This window comes from Fistularia commersonii, chromosome 15, assembly GCF_037954325.1.
Source record: "Fistularia commersonii isolate RoL2024-O1a breed Wild chromosome 15, RoL_Fcom_v1.0, whole genome shotgun sequence".
NCBI lineage: Eukaryota > Metazoa > Chordata > Actinopteri > Syngnathiformes > Fistulariidae > Fistularia > Fistularia commersonii.
In genome coordinates, this window is record NC_141298.1 from 6,830,921 (window position 1) to 6,857,657 (window position 26,737).

A 26,737-nucleotide genomic window follows, 5' to 3' on the forward strand; every position below is an offset into this window, starting at 1 on the left:
CGTTCACCAACATCAGGGGAACAGTTAGGGGTTCAGTTCCTTGCTCAACATCACTAGGAGGAGCCGGGAATTGAAACAGGAATGTTCAGTTCCAAAGAAGATTGCTCTACCTGCTGCGCCATCCCAAAAGGACAGGCGTGAGGAGGATGGGGCGTTGCTTTCAGGACAATTTGTTTACGTTTTAAAAGATAACATAGCAGTGCATGTTGTCAAATCATGTTTCTTACAAATGTCTAAGATAATCAAACAATTGTCAATTAAACAATTTATTAAAAAAAAAAAAAAAGAGTTAGACTATCTGCCTTTTTCAGAAACGTAAAAAAAAGGGAAAACAGCTTTAATCCAGGCCTGATCTTTATAATATTATTCAATAATGTGGTAAGTAACACAGTGGTAGAAATAGTAATCATGATAATTGATAATATAATAAAGTTATATCTGAAATCTTATTGCAAGTGATAAAACAAAGAATGAGCCGGTGAATCCTTGAATGCAGATGTAAACAGAGTCTCAGGTGCTCCAATTCCAGTATTTGTATTCGCTTACACAGGGTGAAGCCACTTACCAACATCATCTCCTTTTACCAAGGAAACTCAGCATCGACCTCTGCGCCTGGTTATTGTGTGTGTAACAGTAACTCGCAGACTCTACTCACTGAATCACCACGACATGAGTGTGGTGTTGCACCTCGGGAAATAAAGAGGCCTCAAAATATAGAGGGCAGATTTAAAGACGGCTAATTTCACAGCTGACTGCCCCTCTGACTGACCGGTCGGCCAACTGTCTCGGAGGTTTCATTTAATATTCTCCTCCTACAGTAACCCACTTTTTTTCCGGGGAGCCCTGATAACCCCCCCTCCCCGAGTCCATCCAGGGGGACAATGGCATTATTGAAGACAATGAAATCAGACACATGAACATGTGCTGTGACTGGGGACCAGGGATTTCTGGATGATGCCCCCGATTTTATACAAGTAGGAATTTATCTGTATATTAATGAGGGCGGTATTTGTGTCCTGCATTCCAGATGCTTCTGGACACCCCCCCCCCCCCTCCGCCGGAGAGGTATGTCATGTCTGGTGACAGACTTGAGGACCGGCGAGGTTTAACTCAGGAACCGTGAAGCTTCACTGCTGATGAATATCTAAATTTCTTTAAAAGCCCATTTCTGGTGACAAATATCCCAAATAAATCTCCTTTTATATTGTGAACATCCGAAAAATGTAGGAGATGGGTGTTTTCAGAACTAAAATGATGAATAATAGAAAATATAAGTGACACCTGAAATTGACATTCTTATTAAACTTGTAAAAAAAAAAATGCAAAAGACTTAGCATTTTCTCGGTGACTGAATTGTGGGCTGGGACAATTCCCCGCTGAGTCAGAAAACTTAAATAAAACCCTTCTTTGAATCAGCATTTCACTCGAATTTTTTAATTTTATTTTAATACATCAAGAAAAACTGGATTGATATAATAGCGACAATTCAGTTCAAAACCAAAGTGGTAATTAGGTGGAAATTTGCATGAAATAACCTGAAAATAAAAATAAAACATTAGAAAATAAAAAGGTATTTTTCGTTATGTTGTAGAGACAGTCTGATGCGCTGGATCCCGGTCTGAGGAATTGACCCCCTCTCCTGCCACCCCCACCCCTGAGGGCCAGACTTCACTTCACATTAACTTTTTCGCAGTGTTTCTCACTACAGACAAGAACAGCGCATCTGGATACGACCTGAAACTCAAGAGTCAGGATGTGGTTGTGCGCACGCATGCACGCGCACACACACACTTACGCAGATGCACACAGGAAACAAGGAATTAACTCAACTGACATAGTCTGAGCAGAAGCACTCGGGGGAGTTTTTTAAACTTACATGTGAGTCATGATCTTGTGCAGGAAGACGCCGTCCACCAGCTCGATAAACGTGTTGACCTTACTCTCTGAGCCCGAATCGTCACATGACCCCAGGGGGCCCAACGTCCGCACCTAGGGGATGAGACACAGAACTTATACCAAACAGAAAGTGCACGGGAATCTTTTAAATTGAAATTGCCTTTAGTAAGGATGCAGTTTCCAGGTATAAGTTAAAAAAAGAATAAAGAGATATTATTAAACCATTAACACATCTGACAGTTTTGAAGCCAAGCTTTATATAATAATATTTGTGGGTTTTTTTTGCAATTCTTTTGTATTTGGTTTTTAATTCCCCACTTGCGGAGCAACCTTTTCACAATCTAGTTCAACCGATATTAAAACTATTAGTGGTTCCTGGCACAGTTGTGTAATACATGGTGATGTGACGTTATCTGATCCCAAGGTTAGACACTCAAATGATGTCTCCCTTTCAGCTATTCAGGGCCTCTCGTGCGCTCACGCCTCTGATGCCGTTCAGGAAATAAAAATCTGTGTGTCGGTGAAAGACCCTCCGCTGATAAATATTTGTATTTTTCAGGCAGATCCTTTCCCTGAATGAGACGCTGGGGGTTTTTAACTTTGCTTTACGCTTGAGATGTGTGCACCACTCTCTAAACACCCCTGCAACCGGGCAATCCACGGCTCACAGGGAGACTCCTTCTCACCCGTCAGCAACGCCATTCCCAAACACATGGAGGGAAGCAAAAGGGTGAGTCTCACCCCTGTTTCACCTCTCACTACGGTTTGACCGTGCGATGATGCCATGCCTGTTTGCCAGTGACTGACCTGTGAGGTCGACAGGATGTGAGGTCAAATGGAAACAGGAAGTTACACGGGGGTTATTAGCCTTTCGACAGCAGGTGGCTGGATGTCAAGGCCGGGAGGTTCACTATGTTTACCTGCAAAACCCCATGTAGTTTTTTTTTACTATATCTTCCGGTGTCAAACGACAGCATCTGCAAATACTCGATCAAATTCAATCTTTTCGAGCAAAACGAAAAAAAATTTTTTTTGTACCAATCAGTGTTCTGTTACTGCAGCGCTGCAGGTTGGAGTAAACATAAGTTGTATGTAAATGCCTTTATGTGGGAATAGCAAATCCCACATTATTTATAATTATGAATATTACGGCTATTATAGCATCATATCAGCTAATACTGTGCTGTTATCATTAGATCATTTAAGAATGACCCTCCCAAACCTCATAACCTACATCTCTATCACTCTCCTGAGTTCTAATCTCCCGGATGAGGCAGAAGGCCGCTCGCATCGAGCTTGGATCCGTCTGAGGTTTCTCCAAAGGGCAGTTGTTTCCTGCCAAAGGAGGGTTTCAAGATTTCTTTTACCCATTTTAAATAGATAACCTCAATCAATGCGATCTGTATGTGATCAATGACAGTGAACGCAACACCGCGTCCAACTTTCTGAAAGTTTGTCAGATTGGGGTTTGGACGTCTCAGATGCCACAGGGAATCGAACTACAAGTCCGCTGACAACTTTGAGCATCGTGTCAGTGTGTGTGTGTGTGTGTGTGTGTGTGTGTGTGTGTGTGTGTGTGTGTGTGTGTGTGTGTGTGTGTGTGTCCCACTCACCCAGACCACCAGCGGGGACTCCAGGAAAGCGGCCAGCAGCTCGGACAGCGTCACGTCCATTGTTCCTCCGAGTTCGGGAGGGGAGGCAGGAGGAAGGGTGTTGGGAAGAGGGGGGAATCGATACCGATCAGAAAGCGATCATCGGTCCGCCGACCGATCGGCGGCGGCGGAGAGCTGCGGGCTGGCTGCGGGTCTCCACCGCACCGGGCAGAACAAAGCCAACGCGAGGCATCGATCCCCGCACCAGCTCTCCCTCTCTCACTCTCGGTGGCTCCCACCGGTCGCCCCCGCTATTGTTCCACGCCGCTCCACCGACACAAGAATCGCCGTCGTGGGAAAAAAAAAATCAAAAATCAAAAATTAAAAAAATTAAAAACACCTTCCGGAGGAACGGAAGTCGCCCGAAGTCGCTTCCGTCCGGGGACGACCGCGTTTGTTCTCCGAGCTGAGGCGAAACACTTGATCCCAAGAAAGTTCGCTGGGACAGTTGTTCACGTTGTCAAGGATACGAGACTCGGAGCGTAAAGTGGTCGCAAAGAAGTGAGCCGGAGCTAGCAAAATTAATAAAATTATAAAAGTTAAATGAGGGATACACTAACTGTTCGATATTTCTCTGGTTTGCTGGCGTTGCATCCCCGCTGATTCCCCACGCTCATCTCAGTGCGATTCAGAAGTTTTAAGGGAGAGGGTGAGTGACAGCTGGGTTGACCAATCTGCATTTTCGGTGAGCGTAGCACCCGCCTTTTTACAACAAATGGACCAATCACGAACTTTTAATGTGGCATATTTTTTCAGAGGATGACGTCAGTAGCCAACTCAAAAAAGTCGATATGAGATCGACGTCCCCGCTACTTTCATTCAGCTTTGTTCAGTTCCTGAAGGGTTTCTCGAATAATTCTGCTATAGAAGTCCAAAAGACAGATCCTGGAGGGGTGTGGAGAGGAGGTTTTAAAACAAACAAAAAAAGATTATGATTTTATTTATCAAAACTGCCTGTGCGTGATTGAGATCGCGCATGCGCACACCGAGTGTTGTGGTCTCCCTGCCCATCTGGTCTCTGGCCCCTTTCTCTCGGACCTTGGACGTTTGTGAACCCCAGATTTAAAGAATACAAGGATGCAAGCCACTTTTGTTTAACACACTCTGTCAACTTCATCAAACTCCATTTCTCCATTCAATACTGCACAGTCTGGATCCACTGTGTCTGCAACCTTACAGCTCACACTGCACCTTACAGTATATTTTGCACATTATAGTTAATATGTTCAGTGCTTGTCCTGGCTTTCTTTTTTCCATCTTTTCGCATATCAATATTTCAATTTTAAATTTATTTTATGATATGCACAGTGATTCCTTTAAGTAACTGCTGTTTCTATTTTACTTTGTATCATATGTTCCTTGCGCGCTGCCTTTGTCTTACTACATGTTGTGCTGCTGCCGCCTTTATAATTTTCTCAGTTTCGGGATCAATAAAGTACATCTATATGTGTAACAATGGAGTTTTGGGTTTAAAGGTTAGTGTGTGAAGTTATGGAGTTTCACCTCGCAGGCCTGGAACACAGAGGTTGCATGTTTGTTTCAATTGCAACTATAAAATGGCTTTTGATATTTTGAATTAGTACAAAATAAAGCAATTTTGAGGGCTGGATGACTTCATTTATGTAACATTAAAAGTTTCATCAACTCTGGAAAGGTTGTTTTTTTTTTCCCATGTATGCGTCCATTTTTAGTCCACAATAATCCATCACATGGTATGCAGTATTATGTATTAAGTTATGGCGTCCTCTCGTGGGGAAAGGCAATATAACACCCCATTCACGAATGCGATCATATGTTCAGTAACAGATTCGGAAATACTTTATTAATCCCGGAGGAAATGTGTGATGCCAGATACTCCATACAGAGAAAAATAAAAATAAATATAATTCAATTATTATAATTCAAGCTCAAAATACAACCAGATGAATGGCGAGATCAAATGATAATTTGAAATTATTACCAGACTGAGTTGAACAGTCTGATTGCGACAGGCAAGAATAAACTCCTGTGACGTTCATTATTCTGAAAACCATCAGCCATGAGATCACTGCTTCAGCATTTCCAGCAGTGATTGTTTAAATTTTATTCCTCTTCAGAAAAATGTCACGCTTTTCCCCTTACACATTTTCCTTTCATCCACAATTATTTGTGTCGTCTTCATTGACATGATTCCCCCCCCCCCAACATGAAGTCACACAGGTGTGTGTGTCTGTCTGACTGACCCTTGGCATGGATAACAGACCGACACAAGTGAGTTGGATTGTGACATTTTGGACCAACCAGTCCACAGTTAACTGTCCAGCTTGTAACATAAAAACAAAGTCCTCCAAAGGAATCGAAGCAACTGTCGGCAGTTTGGCAGCTGGCATGCGGTTAAAGTTAAATCCCACTAAGTAACCAGCACCAGTTTTCCTGGGTCTAGAAATCCAGTCAAGTTCTACGGGGAAGTGTGAGTGTGTGTGTGTGTGTGTGTGTGTTTCTCAGGCTGTAGGTTTCTACAGGAGCTTGGTTTATTGTTTCTTTAACAAATCAAGGTGTGTGTCTGTGTCGCTTAATAAATAACGTCCATTTGTAAACGTGCATTTGACGGTTACGGAATAAAAAAAAACAAATTTGCATGAACACATATATTTTAATATTTTGTTTTAGTTGGAATCAAATAGGAATTCTTAAATTATCGGACTGTACTGCAAACTCCATTCCAGAAACTCCACAAGGGAGGAAATACCACCTCCTGCCAAACATGGGAGTTATTCCAGAGATTAACTCACTTCCTCAGTACTGATGGGCATCTTATCAGTCAACTAGCACATTCAAAATGTGAAGGTTAAGGTTGTTTTACAATGTGGAACAATAGTTCTGACAAAGTCATTTATCCAAATCAGCACTTTGTGAAAACAACATTCATTGTTAATGGAAGTTCACAGGAGCAAGTGAAAGCTGAAATAGTGACTGGATATTTCGAACGTCTTCTCTGAAACTTCCAAAATCCATGGTGAACACCATGACGAGTGACCGAGAGCAAAGAAAAACGGCAAAATGTTTCATGTAGAATTAACGAGGCCACCCATTTTTCTTTAAATCAATCTTCTATTTATTCATTGTGAATATTAATTAAAAAAAAAAGTTTTTTTTTTCATATTTTTTTAATGAATAAGTGATGTGAGATAAAGGGGGACGTAGTATCAATTAACTTTACATTCAATAGTTAATTCCACTTACAGCCCACCAGCACTTTCCCCCCTGGACCAATGGTAGGACAGCAGAAGCCGTGAACCTATTGGTGTATTCTGGACTTCATAAACCTATCTTCAATATTACAAATATATAAATGCTCTAACAGTGATAACAGTGATATGGTGCCATGTCTACTTCAGCTTATAGTAATACTTCACTGTCTTTAAAGACAAAAACGCACTCATACATAATCACATACACACACACCAAATATAATAAACACAGCAACATGTGCCGATCAGGAATGCAACTAATGCAACTTTTTCTAAACCTGCTCACCCCTCAGGGTCAGAGGTCACTTCTATTAAAATGTGATCAGACAGGACAGTGAATCCAAAGCGGAAACAAGGCAGGGAGGGAGAGGGTAAAAAAGGAGAAAAAAAAAAATTCGAGGTTTCAAGTGCAGCATTAAGTATTAGTGTTTATGGCAACATTGTGCATTAAAAGAGGAGGGGGGCTGGTCGGACTGACAGACAGTTAATGCACTGTTGTGAGTTATATGTAAGGTCATAGCAATAATTGCAGTCTCAGTGTGTCTATTAAATGAACGTGTACACTTATTTTCACATTAAGTCCAGACTACGGGCCTCAACTAGGACCAAAATCATATCTATATATAGATCTATATAGATCTATGTATAGATCTATATAGATATATATATCTAACAAACAAGCAGGTTAGAATAAAACAAAATCTGATGGATAACATTGATTCTTTGCATTGCAAAAAATATAAATTCTATCACTGTAATAATTTAAGAAGACTTAACCACAGTGGTTGAATTGATTACAAGATTAAGTCAAAGGATGTGTCACAAAGAGGCCTCACACATTTTGACAAGTCTAAAGAGAAAACAAACACATTTTAAAATAAAAAAAATTAAGAAGGTCCAGGATTTGGCCTCGTCAGAAACTGACAACGCCTGATACCATTAAGGTAACGGCTGAAAGAAAAACAACCCAACACACCATCGGTATGGTTCGATTTGATCTGTTAAGCACGACTGGTGAACAGCAGCCATTGAGATCCCTGCTAGAAGGTACTGGTTCTGCGATTTACTCAAAAATGTCATCGCACATTCAGCATAAAACTTGACTTTTGCAAAAGGACAATGTAGTTTTAGGAGTAATGTTGGAATGTCGTAAGACACATGTGCAATCTTGAGAATTAGGTTGTAGTTCCACCAAAAAAAAAATTGAATTGATAGCATTCTATTTAAGTCATATGGCATTTTTAACAAAATAAGACAATAATGAGTCATGCTTTCAATTATTTACTTTAAGTAAAACGCTGCAGCATATGGAATTAGGGGTGCACGAATAAGATGCTTTCCGAACGATACGTATTATTGAGCATTGTGCTGATTCAACCATAGCAAAAAATTGTGCATGAGTCACAGAAGTGCAGTTTTAAAAGGGAGACCCATGCACAGGTGAGGGTTTTTTGTTTTGTTTTTTTTTTAATTGGACGTCAATCAGGTCAGATATTTGTGTGGATTTCAAGAAACCTCTGTTCTTCATCCTGTTATGATTTCTTAAATGGTATCTCCATAATTTTACGGTTTTTCTACTTGGGAGGAGGACTGCAAAGGGAACCTGTGATTCCTTGGCCACAAATACAACCCTGCTGCTTGCCGTTTCCGTTTTCTACTTCATGGCAGGGGGGCTGGGAGTCATTGTGCAGATCTAGATCACAAATTAACAGCCATCCGTGTAACAATTGTAGAGACATTATGGCATACTTCACTCCACCAAAGAATGTTTTCTTCGACAACGTTGTTCTCGGACTATGCTGAATCATCAGCCTTTAAGTGTTGCTCAGGTTTTGGTTTGTTATCTGGAATAATTATACAACTCCTGGGAAAAAGTGCAACTTAATTCTCAAAATTTCTGGGAACTTCTCAAACAGCAGCCTGAATTCTTGACACGGGAAGGGTGTGAATGTCGATGTTGGGTGCCAGGCGTGTGTTCAACGCAGCCAGGAGGAGGGCACCCACTGGGGCTCAGTGTCCAGTTTGTTGATGAGTCGCAGCAGCTCGCTAAAGGCTTTGTCCTGGTCCGTGTTGACAATGATGGCGTCAAACAGGTGGCCGCAGCTCTGCTCCATCTCCCGGGCCTTCTCGATTATGTCGCGCAGCTCCTCGGGCTGGTGAAACAAACAAACAAACAAACGTAAACACACACATGAGTCGACACGTTTATCTGGCCATTCAGGAGGTAAGGTCCAACGAGGTTACTGACCTTGGGGTTCTTGTTGTCTTTAGCCAGCAGGGCCCGCAGTCGTTCTTGGGATGGCGGCGCGATGAAGATGATATAAGGCTTTAAGTCAGAACTTCTCAGCACCTTAAGCGCCTAGAGGGGGAATTAAAAAAAAAAAAAAAGGCAGAGAAACGTTCAGACACATGCAAACTGCATGCACATTTGAAACCACACAACCCGAGCTGTCGAATTAAAAAAACCCTCCGGTTGTGTGTGCTTGTCCTACCTGTGTGTGTAGGCAGAGAACACAGATCTTCCCGGTGTTGATGACCTGTCGGACCGAGTCAGTGCTGGTCCCGTACAGGTTCTTCTCAAACTCACCAGACTCGATCAGCTTTCCTGAGAGACAGAGGTGCAGATGCGATGTAACTTCTACTCTCCTCCCTTCCCAAAAGACACTGTGGCCACCATGTTTTCGGTTTTCAATAATGCCTTTCAATCTAACGCTGTTAGGTGTAACACATTCTAGGTTTACTCATCCCGGGAACATTTATATTTACTTAATGTTACTGCCACGCAAAATTAAGATCTCAATTTGTCACTATGAATCCAGGACAGCGGGGGAAAAAACTACCATTGTGCCTTACCTGGGCAGGTTTAGCATCAGCATACAGCTGTGGCCCTGCGGTGGATCAGTGCGAGTTTGGAAATGTCAAAAGACTAAACGTACGGACAAGTTTCAAAAAGATATGAGGCTGTAAAAAGGCTGATTAAAAGGAAAAAAAAAAAAAACCTCTACGGTCATATTAACCCTGTATATCTGACACAATATATTTGTAATTACCATTGCAAATAATCTTACACAAACTAAAGCTAATTTCTAAACTGTACTTGGGGTGCTTTTTCCGATTTCCATCACAGAAACAACATTGAATTTAAGATCAAAACTTGTCTGTCAAACAGTCTTTCACATGTATTTATTTTTTGACGTTACTGTAGATTTTATCTTGTCAATTGACCAGTGTTTGAGTCTACTTTGTGCACTTGATCCGGGCTGTACATGACCTAGGATGTAATTTTTATTTGACATGTGATTTACACCATTGGAACAGACATCTTGAATAAGGTGTGGCTACTTTCTGTGTCTCCAAGACAAATCTGATATTAATGCCACATTTTCTGTATTCTAATTTCAGATGCCATGTTCATCTATACGTGACCACTGCATTAATATGCTGGAACTAGCGTAATACGAACATAAAATGAATCATATCAGAAAATTGTAAACATGAACATAAAGTCATACCAGCCGCTAGTTCAGCCTCAAAGATTTGGCGAGACACAAAATGGTAATCTCGACCGCTTAGCTCACCGTCCCGTCGGCTCCGTGTAGTGTCTGAAAGATACCAGCACAGGTAACAATGCAAATACGCTGTACATGTTTTGTGTGTTTCGAGGACAGTGCGCGCGCCTCGGGATCTTACGGGGTACCGCTCCGGCAAAGCGGTCTGGCTGGTTGTTCAGAAGTCTCTGTCTGAGCTCGGCCTGCCCGCAGCTCGGTGGACCAATAAGCGCAATAGGCCGCTTTCTATTGGCAGGCTGGTGGTAGAGAGCCATTTCTTCATAGGTGAGAAACTCCTCGTTATCGATGTCTGAGCCAAAGAAAAAAAATAACAACAAACATGTAATGATCTGGTTTATCATTACATTGCTGTGTATATATAAGAAAGCTCATAAAGTCATTAGAAATGATGTCAGATGTAGGCAGATACTGATGTAGGGAAGGGAGACTGTGCCTTTGGCAAAGCCAGAGAGCATTTTGGCTAAGACTTACAGTTTATCGTCCAATCGTAACCAGAGATGTAAGCATGGAAGGAATAAGGAATTGCCTACCACTGGATTGTTTTTTCGCCTTGTACTGTAACGTTCACATATTTAGGAAAAAATAAAAACTGACTTAAAAGTCCGACAGCTTTAATTTTCCTTTTTTTTTTTTTTTTTTTTTTTTTTAAATCACAAGGGCAGCCTTTATGAAATGGCAGAAATATTCTGTCTAAGAGACAGATATGACTTTTTGATGTGTCTGAGGACACATTATTTTGTTTTTCTTGGATGCAAATCATTTGGATTTGAAGATTAAATATTTCATAGGTCAAAACTCTGTAACCGCCGTTGTCCTATTTTGATTAGCGATGTCTGGTTGTTGTCACTTTTTAAAACCAAACTATGACGATATTAATCATATTCAAGGTCGCTGCGGTGCCAAGCGATGTCCGTGTCATGTCTGTTCAAAGACTGAGCTTATAAGCATTTATTTTCTGGCCTCTGTCACACAGCTCCGGTACACTGTGCAAATTCACATGCTAGCAAGTGTACATTTTTTACAGGTTTGCACAGTATTGCCTGTTACCAGGGTAGCTACTACTTCTTCTACAACAACTACTACTACTACTATATGATATATTCATGGCCTGCACAGAGCTACAACCTGCAGTTTATCGTTGACAGGTTATTTATTTAGACTTGGAAAAAAAAAAATCACATCAGTTGAGTCCACTTGCGAACTAATCATGCAGTACTCACCAAGCCATTCACTAAGCTATCAAATATAACTGTACCATGAACATGAACAGTACCGTCGTTTCTGTGGGAGTTATATAACAGCTTCTTTCTCTTCCTCTTGTTCTTCTTTGCACACCACAGTTTCCCTACAAATATATACATGCATTCAAATGCATCATGTTGAGAACATCAAAGGGAAATAAAAACTCAAAAAGTGCACATTTGTAATTTATTATGTGCCAACTTACCAGACTTCTCAGGCTCCTTGTCTTCTTCTATGGTTTGCTTCATGGCTTCTCTCTGCTGCTGGAAACTCTTCCCTTGGGGAGGAATGACCAACCAGATGGTCAGTTTATTTCGTAACTAGCAATTAAAATCCAACACACAGCAGCCTACAGCATTACCTGGTACCAGTCCAGCCAGGGGCTGGTTCTCCTCATCCCCATCCCTGTAAGCCTGCCACCAGTTGGGGTCTGACTGGCTGATAATGTGGAGAATGTCTCCTTTCTGAAAAGACAGGCCCAGCTCCCTGCATGGCACATACGGGTCGTCTGATGGGTCGTAGTCAAAATGAGCCTTCACGTGAACCTGCAGGGAAGGATTTTTGGAGAATAATATATTACAATGTGGCATGTGAATTCAGTGGATGTTAATATCCGGGACAGTTAAAAATAGAAAGATCAGGCCAGAATTATTTGAGCAAAAAATCAATGATTTGCTTGGTAAAGCAGCACTTAAGATGACACAATCAAGATGTGTTTGAAGTGTTAACTCATAATCTAAGTGTTTTAAAAAAAAAAAAACTTTATCAGTAGCTTGGAGGCTACAGGCATTACTATACATAGGACAACCTGTTCCAAAGGTTCTGAAGCAATGTGACAAACAACAGAAATATGGAGAGAAAAAAAACAAAAAACAAAAAGTCTCCTTGCAGTTGTTGGCAATTTGTAGTACTACTGGCTCCAGTTAATAATTCGATAGTCATAAAACATGGCCAATTTGGCTTGGCTCAGGGATTGGCTTTGCATATTGATAAACATCCTATTTTTTTCCAATACATTTAACTGAGGAGCCGCTTTCACAGAATGTGTTGGTCACTGTGAAGTGCTTTTTCATTTTACAGCCAGGAATGTCGATGTGCATTTCCTCAACCATGTGGGATGTCTCTCCATACATCCCCGTCCTTTTCCTCCATGTTTCTTCTGTCTAAAGATTCCTGATTTGGAGCTGGAGGAGTCTCATTAGATATTCTGTCAGTCTGGCTTTACTTTCCTGCTGGTTTGTGCCATGTTAGATACATAACCTCTCTGAATCCATTAAAATGTGTCCTGACTGCTGTCCACGTCAACATCTCAAGTCATTTTGATATGGTCACAAGGTAAATCCAGGTGTTTTGTTCCAAATGAAAAGTGTTTGTATTATCAGCTGTAGTTCTCTGGTCTTTAAGGTCTGTTCCTTGTTCTCAGCTGACCCGTGCATTCCTCATTTTTTAAGGAATGCAACAAGTTATTTTTCATTACTCATGTTTTTGTGACTTCTATCAGCGCAAATAAGTGAAGCTCCATTTTAAAATGGCTTGATTCAGCAGGCATTGACTATGTCATACAGAAGTCTCACTCACCACGGTTTCTTTGATAGGAGGAGGTTTGCCCTGAGTGCTAGGAATCAGCACAAATGTCAGGAGGCCATGCATGTCCGCCTGAAACACGCAAAGGCCATGCACAAGGAGTTATTTATGGTCTATTCATCTTTATCCCTTGGACTGTTAAATGCTAAATAGCCAGTAGTTCTAATTCAGTCTTTTATTTTGCCTAAAAATTTGATTTCATAGATGCCTATTTGCACCTCATAAATTTCACAATGTATAAATGTTAACAGGCATACATTTTCATAATAACTGCTAAAAAAAACCCATTAAAATTCAAGGATCAATTAAACAGATAATACAAGTGGCGGTATTGATGGTAAATCGATGATCAATTATTTGCCATAATGCCTGGATATTGAAAACATTATACCGAAATAGCACAAAAATTGATGTACAATTTTTTTGTTACAATGTGGAAATAATAACCATACATTCACGGCAAGATATTTACAATAACAAAAAAATCTAATTCTCAAACAATGTACAGATTTAGTGTATACTTACAAGAATATCAAAAACCTGGTTGACGTCTTTCCCCCTGATTTCGATTCCATTTATCTCCAAGATTTCATCTCCCTCTGATAAAAGCCCACTGCGTTCAGCTGCTCCACCTCTAACAATTCGGCTGATTATGACACTTTCCATCTCATTTCGAACAGTTGCGCCCTAAAAAAAAAAAGAGGAAAAAAAGGTTGCATGTAGATATGATTAATTTAAGTCATTTTTCCAAGATAGTTGCTGAGGTTACTTTAGGAAAAACGGTCTTCATATTTCTTGTAAATGAATATCACCATGATTATGGAAAATTTCTGGTTCATTTAATTTCTCTTTTCATTGGCATTTTTTTCCATTATACCACAGAGATTTACAGTATGTAGTTATAGTATCATCTTCATGTTCAAGTGCCATAAAATACCCATTGAGTCAATCAAAAGCATATGTCGTGTCAAATCTCGCATCGGTCTCACCAATGGTATGTCCTGAGCTTTCTCGATGCGGACAATCTTAACAGTCTCTCCTCCCCACTGGGTTAGGGTTTCTGTTTGGGTGGGCAACGGGTCAGGCTGCATCTCCCTCTCTGCTATGCTGTCGTGGGCCAAAAGCAACGACTGCAACACACACGCACGTACATGGAGTGGATCAGTCAAAAGTTTCCTGTATGATTAATTTACTGATTGGAGTTTTGGAAGCATGTGTCAGGGCTGAAGTGTGTTTCTCTACCTGAACGTGCGTGTCTGACAGCAGGCTATGGAGTTCCAGCCCCTCTTTGTTCTGACTCAACTGGCTGAGATTCCTGACCTGAGGAGACAACAGGGTTACGATATCATGCACATTGTAATGACAAGAGGGGAACTGAAATTATTCCAGGGTCTGGTTTTGATGGCTATATCCAGTCTACTGATTGCCTTTATATCCGATGAATGAAATCAGCTTCTCTCAGCCAGCCTGAGGTAAGGCGGCAGGTTTGAGCAGCTGGTGTCCTAAATGAGTGTTTGTATGAAGCTCCACTCGACATCTGGGCTTCTGTCAGTGTGTTTCACGAGATCAGTCCTCAAGTTGCCTGGAGTGGCAAAGTGACAGTCTTGCATGCCAGTATATTGGAATTTTAATTTTAATTATTTGCTTTAATTTTACATTTATTGACATTCTTTTAGTGTGGCTTAATAAATGAAGAATTAGAGGGAGGGTCCCACATGAATGGACTGCACAGGCATGCCCATGAATACATTGTTCAGACAGTCGGGGTCTGAAAAAAAAATTCTGATCGATAATTTGTGAATGAAATAAAACAGGAACATGTAAATGCTAGTTTCATTTCTTTGGCTACTTATATATTCTGTCAATTACATAAAAAATAGCTGTTGCCTTGGGTGAAGTGAATATAGATCTGAAGGATTTTTAGAAAAAGAGAGTGATTCGGCTAATGAGGTAGTCACAGTGGCACCCTGGTTGTGACTTAAATTGACCTGGTTACAGTCATTTATTGGCTCCTCAATAATATTTTCATTCTACTGATCTTCATGCACATACTGCAGTGCTCAGCTCTAATTGACGCTGAACAGAGCTACCCTGTCTCCAAGCTCATTATTACACACTAAATGGCCTTTACTGCCACTTTGTATGAGTCTGTGTAAACAAATTGTTGTAACCTCTCAGATACAGTTCTCGTTCAACCACACATGCTGTACAGACCAGTCTTTCCTTAAGTCTTGATTAAGGTATGAGATGATGTGAAGTTATAGGGGCAAACAACAGGAACATGGTAAGTAAAATAAGATGGCTTTCAACACTAACATTAAAAAATACAACTTCAAATTAAAAATGTTTTAATACTTTATTGATCCCTTGCAGGAAATCATTCTATGCATTTAAACCACCACTGATGAAAGAACAGAAGTGGGCAGCCACTTGAGCATGCCCGGGGAGATCCATATATATAATATATGATATACAGAGATGAGCAGAGAAAGAGAAGGCAAGGAAAATAGAGATGGACAGATCAGGAAGATCTGGTTTGAGCGCTGGATTGGTGGTTGTTCTGCGGCTTCATCAGCCAAACTAGTTAGCCAGACGTGGTCTGGGCTTGGCTGCATGTAATAAAAGGAATTTAATGCCTTACAAGGACAGATGCTAACTTCAACGTGTTTGTGTGTGTGGTGGGTTTTGTACCTCGAGTGCCAGCTGCAAGGCCTGATGTGTGTGTGGATATGGGGGAGAAGGCCGCTGCATGCTGTTGGCCACTGCATTGTGAATCTTCAGTGCTGACTGGAAATCGGACTAGACGGAAGACAGAACGTACCAGTAAGTGTTGGGCATCTGTCATGTTGAAGAAAAGTTGATATTTTACGGTCACATTTCTCGTAGCCTGGTAAAGCAGCTAATAAACTATCCATAAGTGAGTGTTTTGTTTTTAGCAAAGGTTGTTGTCATTCATGCTTCACTTAGCAAACACAGAAGAACTATACAGTTGCGATGAGCATTGATGAGGAACCAACCATGGCAGAGGGGACAATGAAATGCCACACAAACATGTTTATTGGCTGTTAAACTGTAAATGGAAGAAAACTGAAGGATTAAAAATCATCAGGAATCTAACGTAGTTCTTCCTCTAGGTCTTGAGAAGATTTTAAAGTGACTTGGTGCTTTCCCCCCCACCTCCATTACCTTGTTTAGAAGTGCAAGAACCAGCTCAATGTCATTCTGACTCTGTTGGTCAGACAAACAGCCTCGGACCTGCTTAAGCGACAGCAGCAATTCCTCGAGCTCTGCAGGAAACAGGTATATTTTTGACATTGAAGGTACAAATGTTTGAAAAACAGTGAGTTTAACTCATCTCGACCCTGCTTCAGGTTTGTTTGTGACGGAGAAAGATGAATTTGTTCTGGTAAGTGAAGAGCTAGGTTTGTATTTGCATCCCTAAAATGGTTTAATTAAGAGGCTTTCAAGAACCTCTCATGTCCTTCCTTCCCTCCCACAGGAATTCCCTCCCTGACAGCAGACATTCCTTCCCTCCAAGCTCTACTCTGCACTTCTCCATCCCTGCGGCTGTTGGGTCTTTGCCATCACGTCTCAGTATCCACCTTTAAGTTCCCGTTCACTGTTTCACATATCTGACCTAACATGTAAGTTCAGTGGCTAAATTTAAACTTTTTGCCTGAGCTGTGTGTTTCAGCATCAGCAATTTTGTGTGTGAGAGTGTGTGTGTGTGTGTGTGTCTTCTTGTCTATTTTGTAGCATGTAGTGTCCATGATTTTTAGTGTGTGTGCATGTGTGTGTGTGTGTGTTTGCGGAATAGTCATACGAGGCTACGGCAGTGTGAATTCATGTTTTTAATCGAGCACCGACAAAAGCATTTTCATACCAAGCAGTGTGAGCGCTGTGGTTTGTGCTTGCATGAGTGCGTGCGTGTGTGCGTGCGTGCTTGCGTGCATGGTTAATACCAAGAAGAGTAGTTATATTCTGGTTGCCAGGGGTGGGCTGCTGAAGTGTGAATGTGTCCTGTAGGAACGAGGGGTTGTCAATGCCGATATGAGGATTCTGGGATAGCTTCTTGAGCCTGAGGGAGGCGTTCAGATCCAGCTGTCGACCCTCCTCTTCTCTACGACGACGAAGATCCTCCTGGCAAACACAAACAAGCACACCTTTCACTGAAAATGTACACTGAAAACACTACATGCAGAGGGGCTGAAATCATGGAATTAACTTGCGGAGGTCTTAATAAATTGACATCCCTTTTCAACAGGCATCTCCTAGAAGTCAAATGTGAGGGGATTCCATGTCCATTTGTGGGAGGTAAGAAATGGTAAAAACAGGGGAATAAAAACAAACTTGAGGCGGCAGTGAGACATTTAATTCCAGGGGAAAAAATGCGTGGTCTGTGGTCTTGTTATCTGATAATAATAACTATGATTATTTAGGTTTCATAGCTAAGATGGTTTTCCTAGAGCGAGGCTGGGAAATGGAGGAGACAGAATAGACAGCACTCTTCCTGCTGACTGGTTGGAATAGACATGTCCACAGTTCCAGCTGAGTCCTTTTCTTTGTTCATCATTATTCGACTTTGCAGCATTCCTTACACATATATTTGCACACAAAAGATGGACAGCTAGTGGACCGCAGGAAAGTATTTGGGGGGAGAAAAGGCATATCGGACCAGAATCCTTTCCCACATTAATTAATGCTTGTTGTGACTGTTCAACATGATTGTTCAATATGAAATCAAATTTGTGTGACAAACCTGTGTGTGTGTGTGTGTGTGTGTGTGTGTGTGTGTGTGTACATGCCTGGTGTTGTCGTATCCTTTCAAGTTGTGCAGATCGGCGGAGTGGCAGCGTCCGACTCCCAAGCTCTCCTGGACAGTCAACAGCCATCTCTCGATGCTGCTGTCCTCCCCTCAGTTCTTCATCTCCTCCTCCTCCACCTCCTCCGCCTCCTCCTCCCTCCCCAGCAACATGACCATTCAGATGGGAGGTCGTCATCCCTCACACACCCAGACCCAGCAGTGTGTGATTGTCGGGCTCAAAGTAGTGTGCAGGCACTTATTGTATGTATATCAGGAATGTCTAGGAGGGCATCTCAAAAGAGCCATGACAACTTCAACTGTAGAAAAACCAAGCAAAAAAAAAACAAAATAGAATTATTAACTTACAGGATTAGTAATACTTTAGTTTAACTGTTAAAAAGCTCAAATTTAAATGCAACACAACACCTTTATTTCCTTCTAAAATACTTTGTTTGATATCTTTTCCTACATCAGTGGATTTACATACTTGGCATTACTCAAGCAGAACAGCGCTAAAGTTAATTCAAGCGAAAATCAAACATGGTGCAAACAAGCCTACTTGTCTAAACAATGTGTGAGAAGAAAAACCAAGCAAGAAAACCCCAAAGAAAGGGCATAGAAGGGGATACACAAACACATTTGACTTGACTCTGGCAACAACAAGTATGTGAATTTGCAGAGCATGCAACCTTTCCTCACTGCATGTGGGGTGGAAAGCATCGGTTAGTTCAGAAAATGAAGAGATGTGCATATTTGAATGCGCTCCAAGAAAATTGCATTATTTGAAGTGTGATGGACCGTAGAACTGGCAACACCAAATTTTAAGCAAAAAACATGGGGGTTGGGGACATCTGCTCATGTGACTTTTACCATTACAGGTTCTCTGGTCCTAATTTCCTTTACACACTATAAGAAAGCTCACCATAGTCAATTAAATGTTTTACACTCTTTATACATCACTTTTAAGAATTTCAACCTCTTTGGGCCTAATTTTATGATCACTTTTTTTGTTTTCTACATTTTTTAAAACCCATTTTTTTATTCTACCTTTATTGAAATATTTAATAATATATTTTATCTTCATTCATTCATTCATTCATTCATTACCCATTCTACTCATCCTCAAGTTCTTGGAAGGCTGGAGCCTTTCACAGCTGTCATCTAGCTAGAGGCAGGGTTCACTTAGCCAGTCAATCACAGGGGCCACAGACAGAGATGTTCAACAATTCAATTCCTCATTCACATTTCGGAGGAGTAATTTAGGGTCCTCAATTAACCAACCGCATGTTTTTGGGCTGTGGGAGGAAAACAGAGAACCCACAGGAAAACAATGCAAACACAGGGAGAGCATGCAAACTCCACAAAGAAAGCCCCCTGCCTCTATTTTATCTCCATGTTACATATAATTTCCCTAAATTCAAAGTTCTCTTGTTAAAAGATAACATGTTTTTGGACAGTCGGTCAACTTTCCCTCTGATCTTTTCCCCGGTGTCACTGAAATTTCACAGATAGACCTCATGTAAATATGTCTTCTCTCTGCCGATTGTATTTTACCACGCCTTATTTTGAAAAGGGATATCTCTTGGCACCAGATAATGATAGCTTTCTGGAGAAAGCTTCATGTTAGATAGTCAACAACAAACAAAATCAACTACCCATGAGCGCAGGGGGTACTTTGTGAATTTATGTACTTGTCATCTCCATAGATTTGATTATTTATATAGCACTATTTCAGGACAACAGCTCCAAAGTACTTCACACAAAAATAAGAATGGCCTTTTGAAAAGGATCTTAAACTGTGGACTGGAGATGGATGCACAATGGGACTTTGAAATTAATTATGAAATGGACAGGCCGCCAGGAAACCAGAAGGGAAGCGTAAATGGAAGTGATACAGGCTTGCTTTCATGTTCCAGCTAAAAGCCTGATGGCTGCCTGTTTGCACGCAACCCAGTTGTGGTCAAGGCTTGAAAACACTGCACTGCAACTGCCCAGGCAAGAGGTAATAAAAGCATGAAATCACTCTCTAGGGATCATCCAGGCAAAATAGTAATAAGAATAATAATAATTCAAGTAAGGGGGGCTCAAGTGACTTCTGATCTAAAAATCCCTTTAAGGTTCAAAACCGAATATAGCTGGGGTCTGACAAAAATATGTAGAGCTGGAGGAACTTGACTGTGGGTGTGCTCTGAGCCTATAATGAGTATCTGTGCCAGAGGTAATCTTGCTGAAACTAATAATTTGGTTCTTTGATGAGGTGCAGGACACATGCAACCGGGCATGATCAGAACAAAACTAAAATCAAAATGAAAGAACTGCCCAGAAGAAACAATTAAGAGAAAGCAAAATGCTACCCCCTCCATAGAGAAAGCCTGAGAGAGGGTGATAGAGAAGGATATTAAAACCATCAAACAACACCAAGGATATGAAAATAAAATCAAAAATTGATTAAACCACAATGATCACTTGGTAGCTGCCTAATTAGCATACCCAACAAATACATTCAGACTAGTTCAATAAACAGTTTAACTAATCAAATTTGCTGCTTACTGATCATTAGACTTCCGTTTTGTTTCACAAGTAAACTTGTCATTTTCTCCCCTTTAGGCATTTTCATCTCCCCACCTCTCCATTCGCTCTGAAACATTATCATGAGAGCTCCCCCTTTTTCCATGCATAACCATGACAACAGCTTTGTCAGCAGCTGGGTGGTCCCTACACGACACACACACACCACTACCCTAACCAATGTGTGTGTGTGTGTGTGTGACAGAGAGAAAGAGAGATGACCGGACAGATGAGAAATTTAGGGTGTGGGAGATAGCGCTGATGAAAAAGAGACAGGAAGTAAAAATAAACAGGTTGGAAAGGAATGGATCACTTATCTTTCCATGTCACAACAACAACAAGAGCGTGTTTGATAAGCTATCTTTCACTAGCAGGACTGTACACACACACACACACACACACACACACACACACACACACACACACACACACACACACACACACACACACACACACACACACACACACACACACACACACACACACACACACACACACACACACACAGGAATGCCAGGCAGCCCTGGGAACAGAATTCCACGGTTGGGGGAGGGGAGAGTGTGTCACGGCTATGTACGTTATTACCTCCGCCAGCGATGTTGTGTTTTCACTAGATTACTAAACACACTAGTTGGACTTCACAAAACCCGCTGTTACAGTGTAGCTGTTGGCTGAGTACATACTGAATATTGCCATAAAGCTACAAGCCACTGCTGCTCTAAACACCACTTGTCATACGTTTCTGTCACATACACACACTAATGAGATTTGTATATCTTGGATGATGTGGGGGTTACTGGCATGTTTAGATAAACACTATCTTTGGCTAAGTTACACCACTGATGACCTATACCAAGATAATAACAGTCTGTCAGACAAAGTTCATTCTATGCTATACCTGCTATACCTGGGTAGATACCCAGGTATGGCTAATCATAAATTATGTCAAAACACTGTTAACTATTTCTGTGAATGCAAATTGTGTTACATTGCACTGCATGTAAACAGCAGACAAAAAACAATCCATTGACCTGTATAAAACACATCATTCAATCACTTCATGTTATTCTATAAAACAAAACTTACATAAAGCTGCGTTATTCTTTTATATAACAAATATATGCGTGTGCGCACACACACACACACACACACACACACACACACACACACACACACACACACACACACACACACACACACACACACACACACACACACACACACACACACACACACACACACACACACACACACACACACACACACACACTATATTTGAGCTGTGATGAACATAATACTTGGTCTGGTCATTTATCTACTAACATTACTACTCAATGCTAAAAAAAGGCAACAAACAACTGAAAATCATTCTAATGGATTACTGTAAAGTACAACTCTCAGTAAAGCATGTTATTAACATTCTGCTATTGTACAGGTCATAGAAGAGATTGACTAATTTTTAGTAAAGATTTTTAAAATTGAGACATGAAATCCAAAACTGAAGACATGAAATCTGCTGTTGTATTCATCTAAACTGGAAAAATATGCTGGTACTATTTTAAATACTGTTTAAACTACACAGAAATATACTGCAATTGTATTATTGCAGTAACAAGAATATGAGGTGTGTTTGGTGATGTACACAGAAAGTGAACTTCAGGATGATTAATACATATTCTAATCATGAGGAAGTAAGACAGATGAGGACCTAGAAGTACCAAACCAACAGACATTGGTGCAAATCAGTGCATCAGGGTATGCACCCTGAAAGCGATGCAAAGGATTGGACAGGATTTGATTTGGACATCTAGCTTGGCTGGACAATCCCATACTGTGGGGAAAAAAAAAAAAAAAAAAAAAAAAAAAAAACAGCTACAGCTGTTTCGTACTTGATGCCTTTCACTAGATCAGAGACTACAGAAAACATGCCTTTATCTGACCTTCTGCACTGACACGCTCATGTTGATAAATTATACAACCCCCACAAACACACACACTACCATCTGGCACCGCAGCTTCCCTCTTTGCTGAGCATGAATGTGCCTCTTCAAGTTCAAGGAAAACTGATGGGAAACAAGGACTTAGTCCAATCCTGGACTTGGAGCATTGGAAACCCCCTATGATGCTTATTGTCTCCCTGAGGCCGCTACAATACTCATGCTGCATGCCTGGAAGGTTTGCTAACTTATATGTAAATACTTAACATGTGAAATTTGAGCAATTCCACAGAAATGAAGATCATCTGACTGACTAGGAACGGACTTAAAAGGAAATGATGGTAGTCCACCCACCTGTAAAGAAATGGCAGAAATAGCATTATGAAAAGAATGGGCTTAAGTGATGAGAACTTTGATGAGATAATTAGTTGTTAAACTATATCAATGAAACGCTGCAAAACATGCATGGGTGAAATTTAGAATATATATAGCGTACACTTCAAGCTGATGCAATAAATCTCTCATAAATAAATGATCACTCACTCCTCAGCACACTGAAGAGTGATTGAGCCAGAAATGATTGATCTGATACTTTTAAGACATGTTTTTGTTTGGGCTTACAGAGATTGACCATTAAACTTTAATTTAGATAATTAATTGAGCTCATACTTTTCAGATAAGTCAGTTGAGAAATGACCACCAGTAGCGGCATTACCCAGAACAGCTAAAAAAAAAAAGTAGGAAAAGCTGTGTTTGTGCATTGTGTCATGTAGAGCACACTCTTATCTGGTGTTCAACAGAGTGCGTGTACACACACACACGCACGCACACACACACACACAAACACACACGCACATGCACACACTCGCACACACACGCACACACACGCACACACTCTCTGTGTCTCTCTCTCTTTCTGTCTCTCCCTTAAGAGGGCTGTACCACCCTGTACCAGACTAAGTAACCCCCCAAAAAAGACACAGACTCAGGAAAAATTATACAGATCATACGAAACCGATCCAACCGAGAAAAGTCTATATAATTTCAACACTGGCTCAAAAGACCTGACTTAAAAAAGTAAGTATTCAAGGGTGAAGGGTTCAACAAGGTAAAAGCAAAGTAGCTAAAGCCGGTAAAGTGCATCCAAGTCATCCAATGTGTACGATAAAATAAGTCTCACGCATATACAAGGGATCAATCTTGAAACAATGCTGTGTACTGATTATTAGTTAACTGTAATTCATTTACATTTCTTTCTTCCTTACAGACATCATCCATAATCAATAATTACAAGCAAATATAATTTCTCTAAGTGCTTGACTGTCATTCTCTTAGAGGTAATGTACGTTGATTAAAACTATGATACAACATTGTCTTTGTTGCTCACAGACTGGGCCAGTGAGGAGACCTTCTATTCTGAGATGGGCAAAAATGACCAGGCAATAACAGGGGCCGTATTGTCAGGCTCACTCCCATTTACCGGCATATTTTGATTTGACTGTGGCCTAATTTTGGGTCTCCGTCATGTCATGAAGACAGACTGAAAGCTTTACAGAGAACAGAGGACTTGTGTGCTGGGCTGGCCTGTAGCCCATGTGTCCATCTTCGACAGCTTGCTTACGTTCATGTCCCTAAATGTCAGCCCTAACCTGTCACCATAGTGATATGGCCTCATACCTGAGAAAAGTGTATATTGGAAAGGTCAATCTTGAGTTTTAGGAGTATGAGAAGTGAACAGCTCTTTACATATATACTGTAGCACACTGTATGCTCAACAGCTTACATGTAGGCTGCAACCATGGCTCACCAGGTGTCATTTTACAAACATTTAACCTTTAACAAATATTACAACTTTCTGGTATTTAAACTATGTAGGGCCAGATTACGATTTTGTTGACTTACGCCGTCCCACTTCACTACCTTTCCTTCCTGTAAACTTTTAATAGTGACATAAAAAAGTTTTTGAATTCATGATAAAATTGAAGATGACTTTACATCAGACTTTGTAGTAGTAATTCATTATAACAATGGATTTGTTAGTCAAGTTCAAGCACATACACCAATGTCTAACATCAATGGCTTTAGTCAAAATGTTTTTGGGGGATAAAGTCCACTAACAGAATCCGCATGACAAGAATCCACATTTTGCACACTTTAGCTGTTGTAGGTAAATCAAAGAATCACATCCATGGGTAAAATGCTGACTACCAATGAGTAACTATAGTAGTATTTACTTCAATACAGTTGTTCTTACCTATCCAGCAACAAAGAATTTGGATGGTGGGACAAGAACGTAACTCACTTCAAAATACACCCACATCATAAATGTATCTGCATGGGCAGCTAAAACATGACAGTGTCAGATAAAGTCTGACACAGCATAGAGGTGACATTTGATACCTCTGACAGCCTGAGACTCAAATAGTCAGCAACACTGACCCTGGTACACATTATTTACATCTAAATCAAATGTTATGTCAAAAAAGTAACACCTGTCTTTATCATCAAGAGCGTTTGAGTGCTATCGTGTCCATTTTCTATACTTATTAGTAATCATTTGTGTCTGCATCGATGCTCTTGTAAGAAAGCAACAAAACATTTTGTCCCCTATTACAGTTTCCTAAACAACCGTGACTCAGACGTCCCTGAGGATTTGGGACCAAATCCAAAACTTCTGCACTCCAAATACTTTCATGATGTTCTTTACTTCTCCCTGAGGTATGTTAGAACATGGCGGTTATATATTAACGTCCTAAAAGTTATAAATATGCGGTACCAAAATTTCAGGTGTCAAAATTAGGAAAGTAAACAAGTGATTAAATCCCAAATATGTCATATGATAACCGAATGTAAAATTAGTTTGCTATCTGGCAAAAGATAATAAACAGGTAGTTATCGTCTCGGTAAGGCTGGCAAATACATGGCTTAACAAAAAAAAACTTTATGAAAACAATTGTAAGGCTGTTTTAACAGTTTGTGACTCGCCACGAATGGAAAACGAAACAAAACCCCGTGTGGAAAATCAGTGCCGCCAGAACGTCGAGTTTAATTTTAACTTATCTCAGCAGGAGTTATGTGTGTTTGACAGGGCGGGGTGACAGCTAGTCGGGTTAGCTGGGACATAGTAAACTGGGCTGTACTGGTTAGCCAGCGTCAATGTGTAAGAGTTAAGTGCTTGAACTGTGCGATCACAAAGTTCACTCGTGTCAAGCGGTTTGAATTAAACGGTATTAACCGTTTGCGTCATGGGGTCAACCAGCCACCCCGACACTTAACTTCGGAAAGTAAGAGTTGATTTTACTAAACCTTATCAAGCTAATGCTAGCAGCTAACTAGCTAGCTCGCCCCTTCCTTGCAGCACCTGTTGATAACAAAGCCACTTCAGACCAGACAGAGAACACTGCTATACTCACGCTGTTCCGGGACCGTCCTCGTTATTCCTTGTGCAGTCCAATGCAGTTGGGAAGCCGTCCTTAATGTGATTAGAGTAAACGCCAATGGTTTATTCTTCCGTTCTTAAATATTTCACAGTTTCACTGACAAGCTTGAAGCGAGACCTCTCCCTCCTCCTGTTCGTCACTCTGTCATTTCCAGTTTCAGACAGGCGGAGGAGACAAAATACCACAGCGGGATAAAACACCGAAGCCGATTGGCTGTAGATACAAGCGGAATCTCTTCTGAACCAATCGGATGACTCGCTACATCAGCGGGGTACAGCGCTTGAATACTTTGGCACTTTGTTATTCTGGCATTTTTATCTGTAAGCTTGTGTTCCAGATAACTGACAAGTTGATGACATTTCCAGGACTTGGAACTCACATCCACATAAAGCATAACAGATACGGTCATTAGAACTATAGTAGAAGAACTTTTTACTTTTCTGTTTAAATGTACCGTGTGTGTCTAATGCATGTACACTGGTAATTTGGTACTGCACCTTCATTTCTTTTCTATTTTCAAATGTTCAAAGGAGTATATATTTGAATGAATATTATATTCTTATTAACCATAACAGCAAAAAGCAACAGGATATTCTCATGTTTTCGTAGTATCATCCGCTAAGAAATTTTTCCCTTCAGTTGTAAGTGTGCCAACTGAGTGTATGAATTAATTCCATATCCTTTATTCAATTAATAAGTGCTTTATTTTCCATTTTCCCTCAAAATCCTTACATCTCATATCCTATGATGGATTTTACGAAATGCTCTTGCAAAAAACAGTTTCAAACAGAAAGTACAGAATAATCAGGGTTATT

At 40.7% G+C, this 26,737-nt stretch overlaps 2 protein-coding genes across 5 annotated transcripts in view; both read right to left on the reverse strand.

The window, feature by feature from the left end:
* The window catches only part of ccdc88c (coiled-coil and HOOK domain protein 88C), a 46,231-nt gene extending 41,963 nt beyond the window's left edge, over window positions 1-4,268 (reverse strand). For all 3 annotated transcript variants that reach the window (XM_086160488.1, XM_086160487.1, XM_086160486.1), the window contains exons 1-2: window positions 3,510-4,268; window positions 1,877-1,989 (exon numbers count right to left, since the gene is read on the reverse strand). In XM_086160488.1, the coding sequence (XP_086016614.1) occupies window positions 1,877-1,989; window positions 3,510-3,569 (173 nt within the window). In that variant the 5' untranslated portion in view covers window positions 3,570-4,268. The remainder of the gene's footprint in view (window positions 1-1,876; window positions 1,990-3,509) is intronic.
* A 2,350-nt stretch (window positions 4,269-6,618) lies between these two features.
* On the reverse strand, window positions 6,619-26,094 carry pals1a (protein associated with LIN7 1, MAGUK p55 family member a). Of its 2 annotated transcripts, none has more exons than XM_086160920.1 (17): window positions 25,896-26,094; window positions 17,979-18,294; window positions 17,136-17,313; window positions 16,360-16,460; window positions 15,865-15,972; window positions 14,416-14,493; window positions 14,163-14,303; window positions 13,699-13,860; window positions 13,168-13,245; window positions 11,951-12,134; window positions 11,795-11,866; window positions 11,621-11,692; window positions 10,469-10,636; window positions 10,357-10,380; window positions 9,271-9,383; window positions 9,027-9,137; window positions 6,619-8,931 (listed from the first exon to the last, which is right to left on the reverse strand). In XM_086160920.1, the coding sequence occupies exons 2-17, from the start codon at window positions 18,171-18,173 to the stop codon at window positions 8,755-8,757; spliced, it is 1,962 nt and encodes a 653-aa protein (XP_086017046.1). In that variant the 5' UTR covers window positions 18,174-18,294; window positions 25,896-26,094; the 3' UTR covers window positions 6,619-8,754. The 2 variants fall into 2 exon arrangements, with proteins under 2 accessions (XP_086017046.1, XP_086017045.1); XM_086160919.1 differs by having other exon boundaries at window positions 10,291-10,380.
* Between the last annotated feature and the right edge of the window lie 643 nt (window positions 26,095-26,737).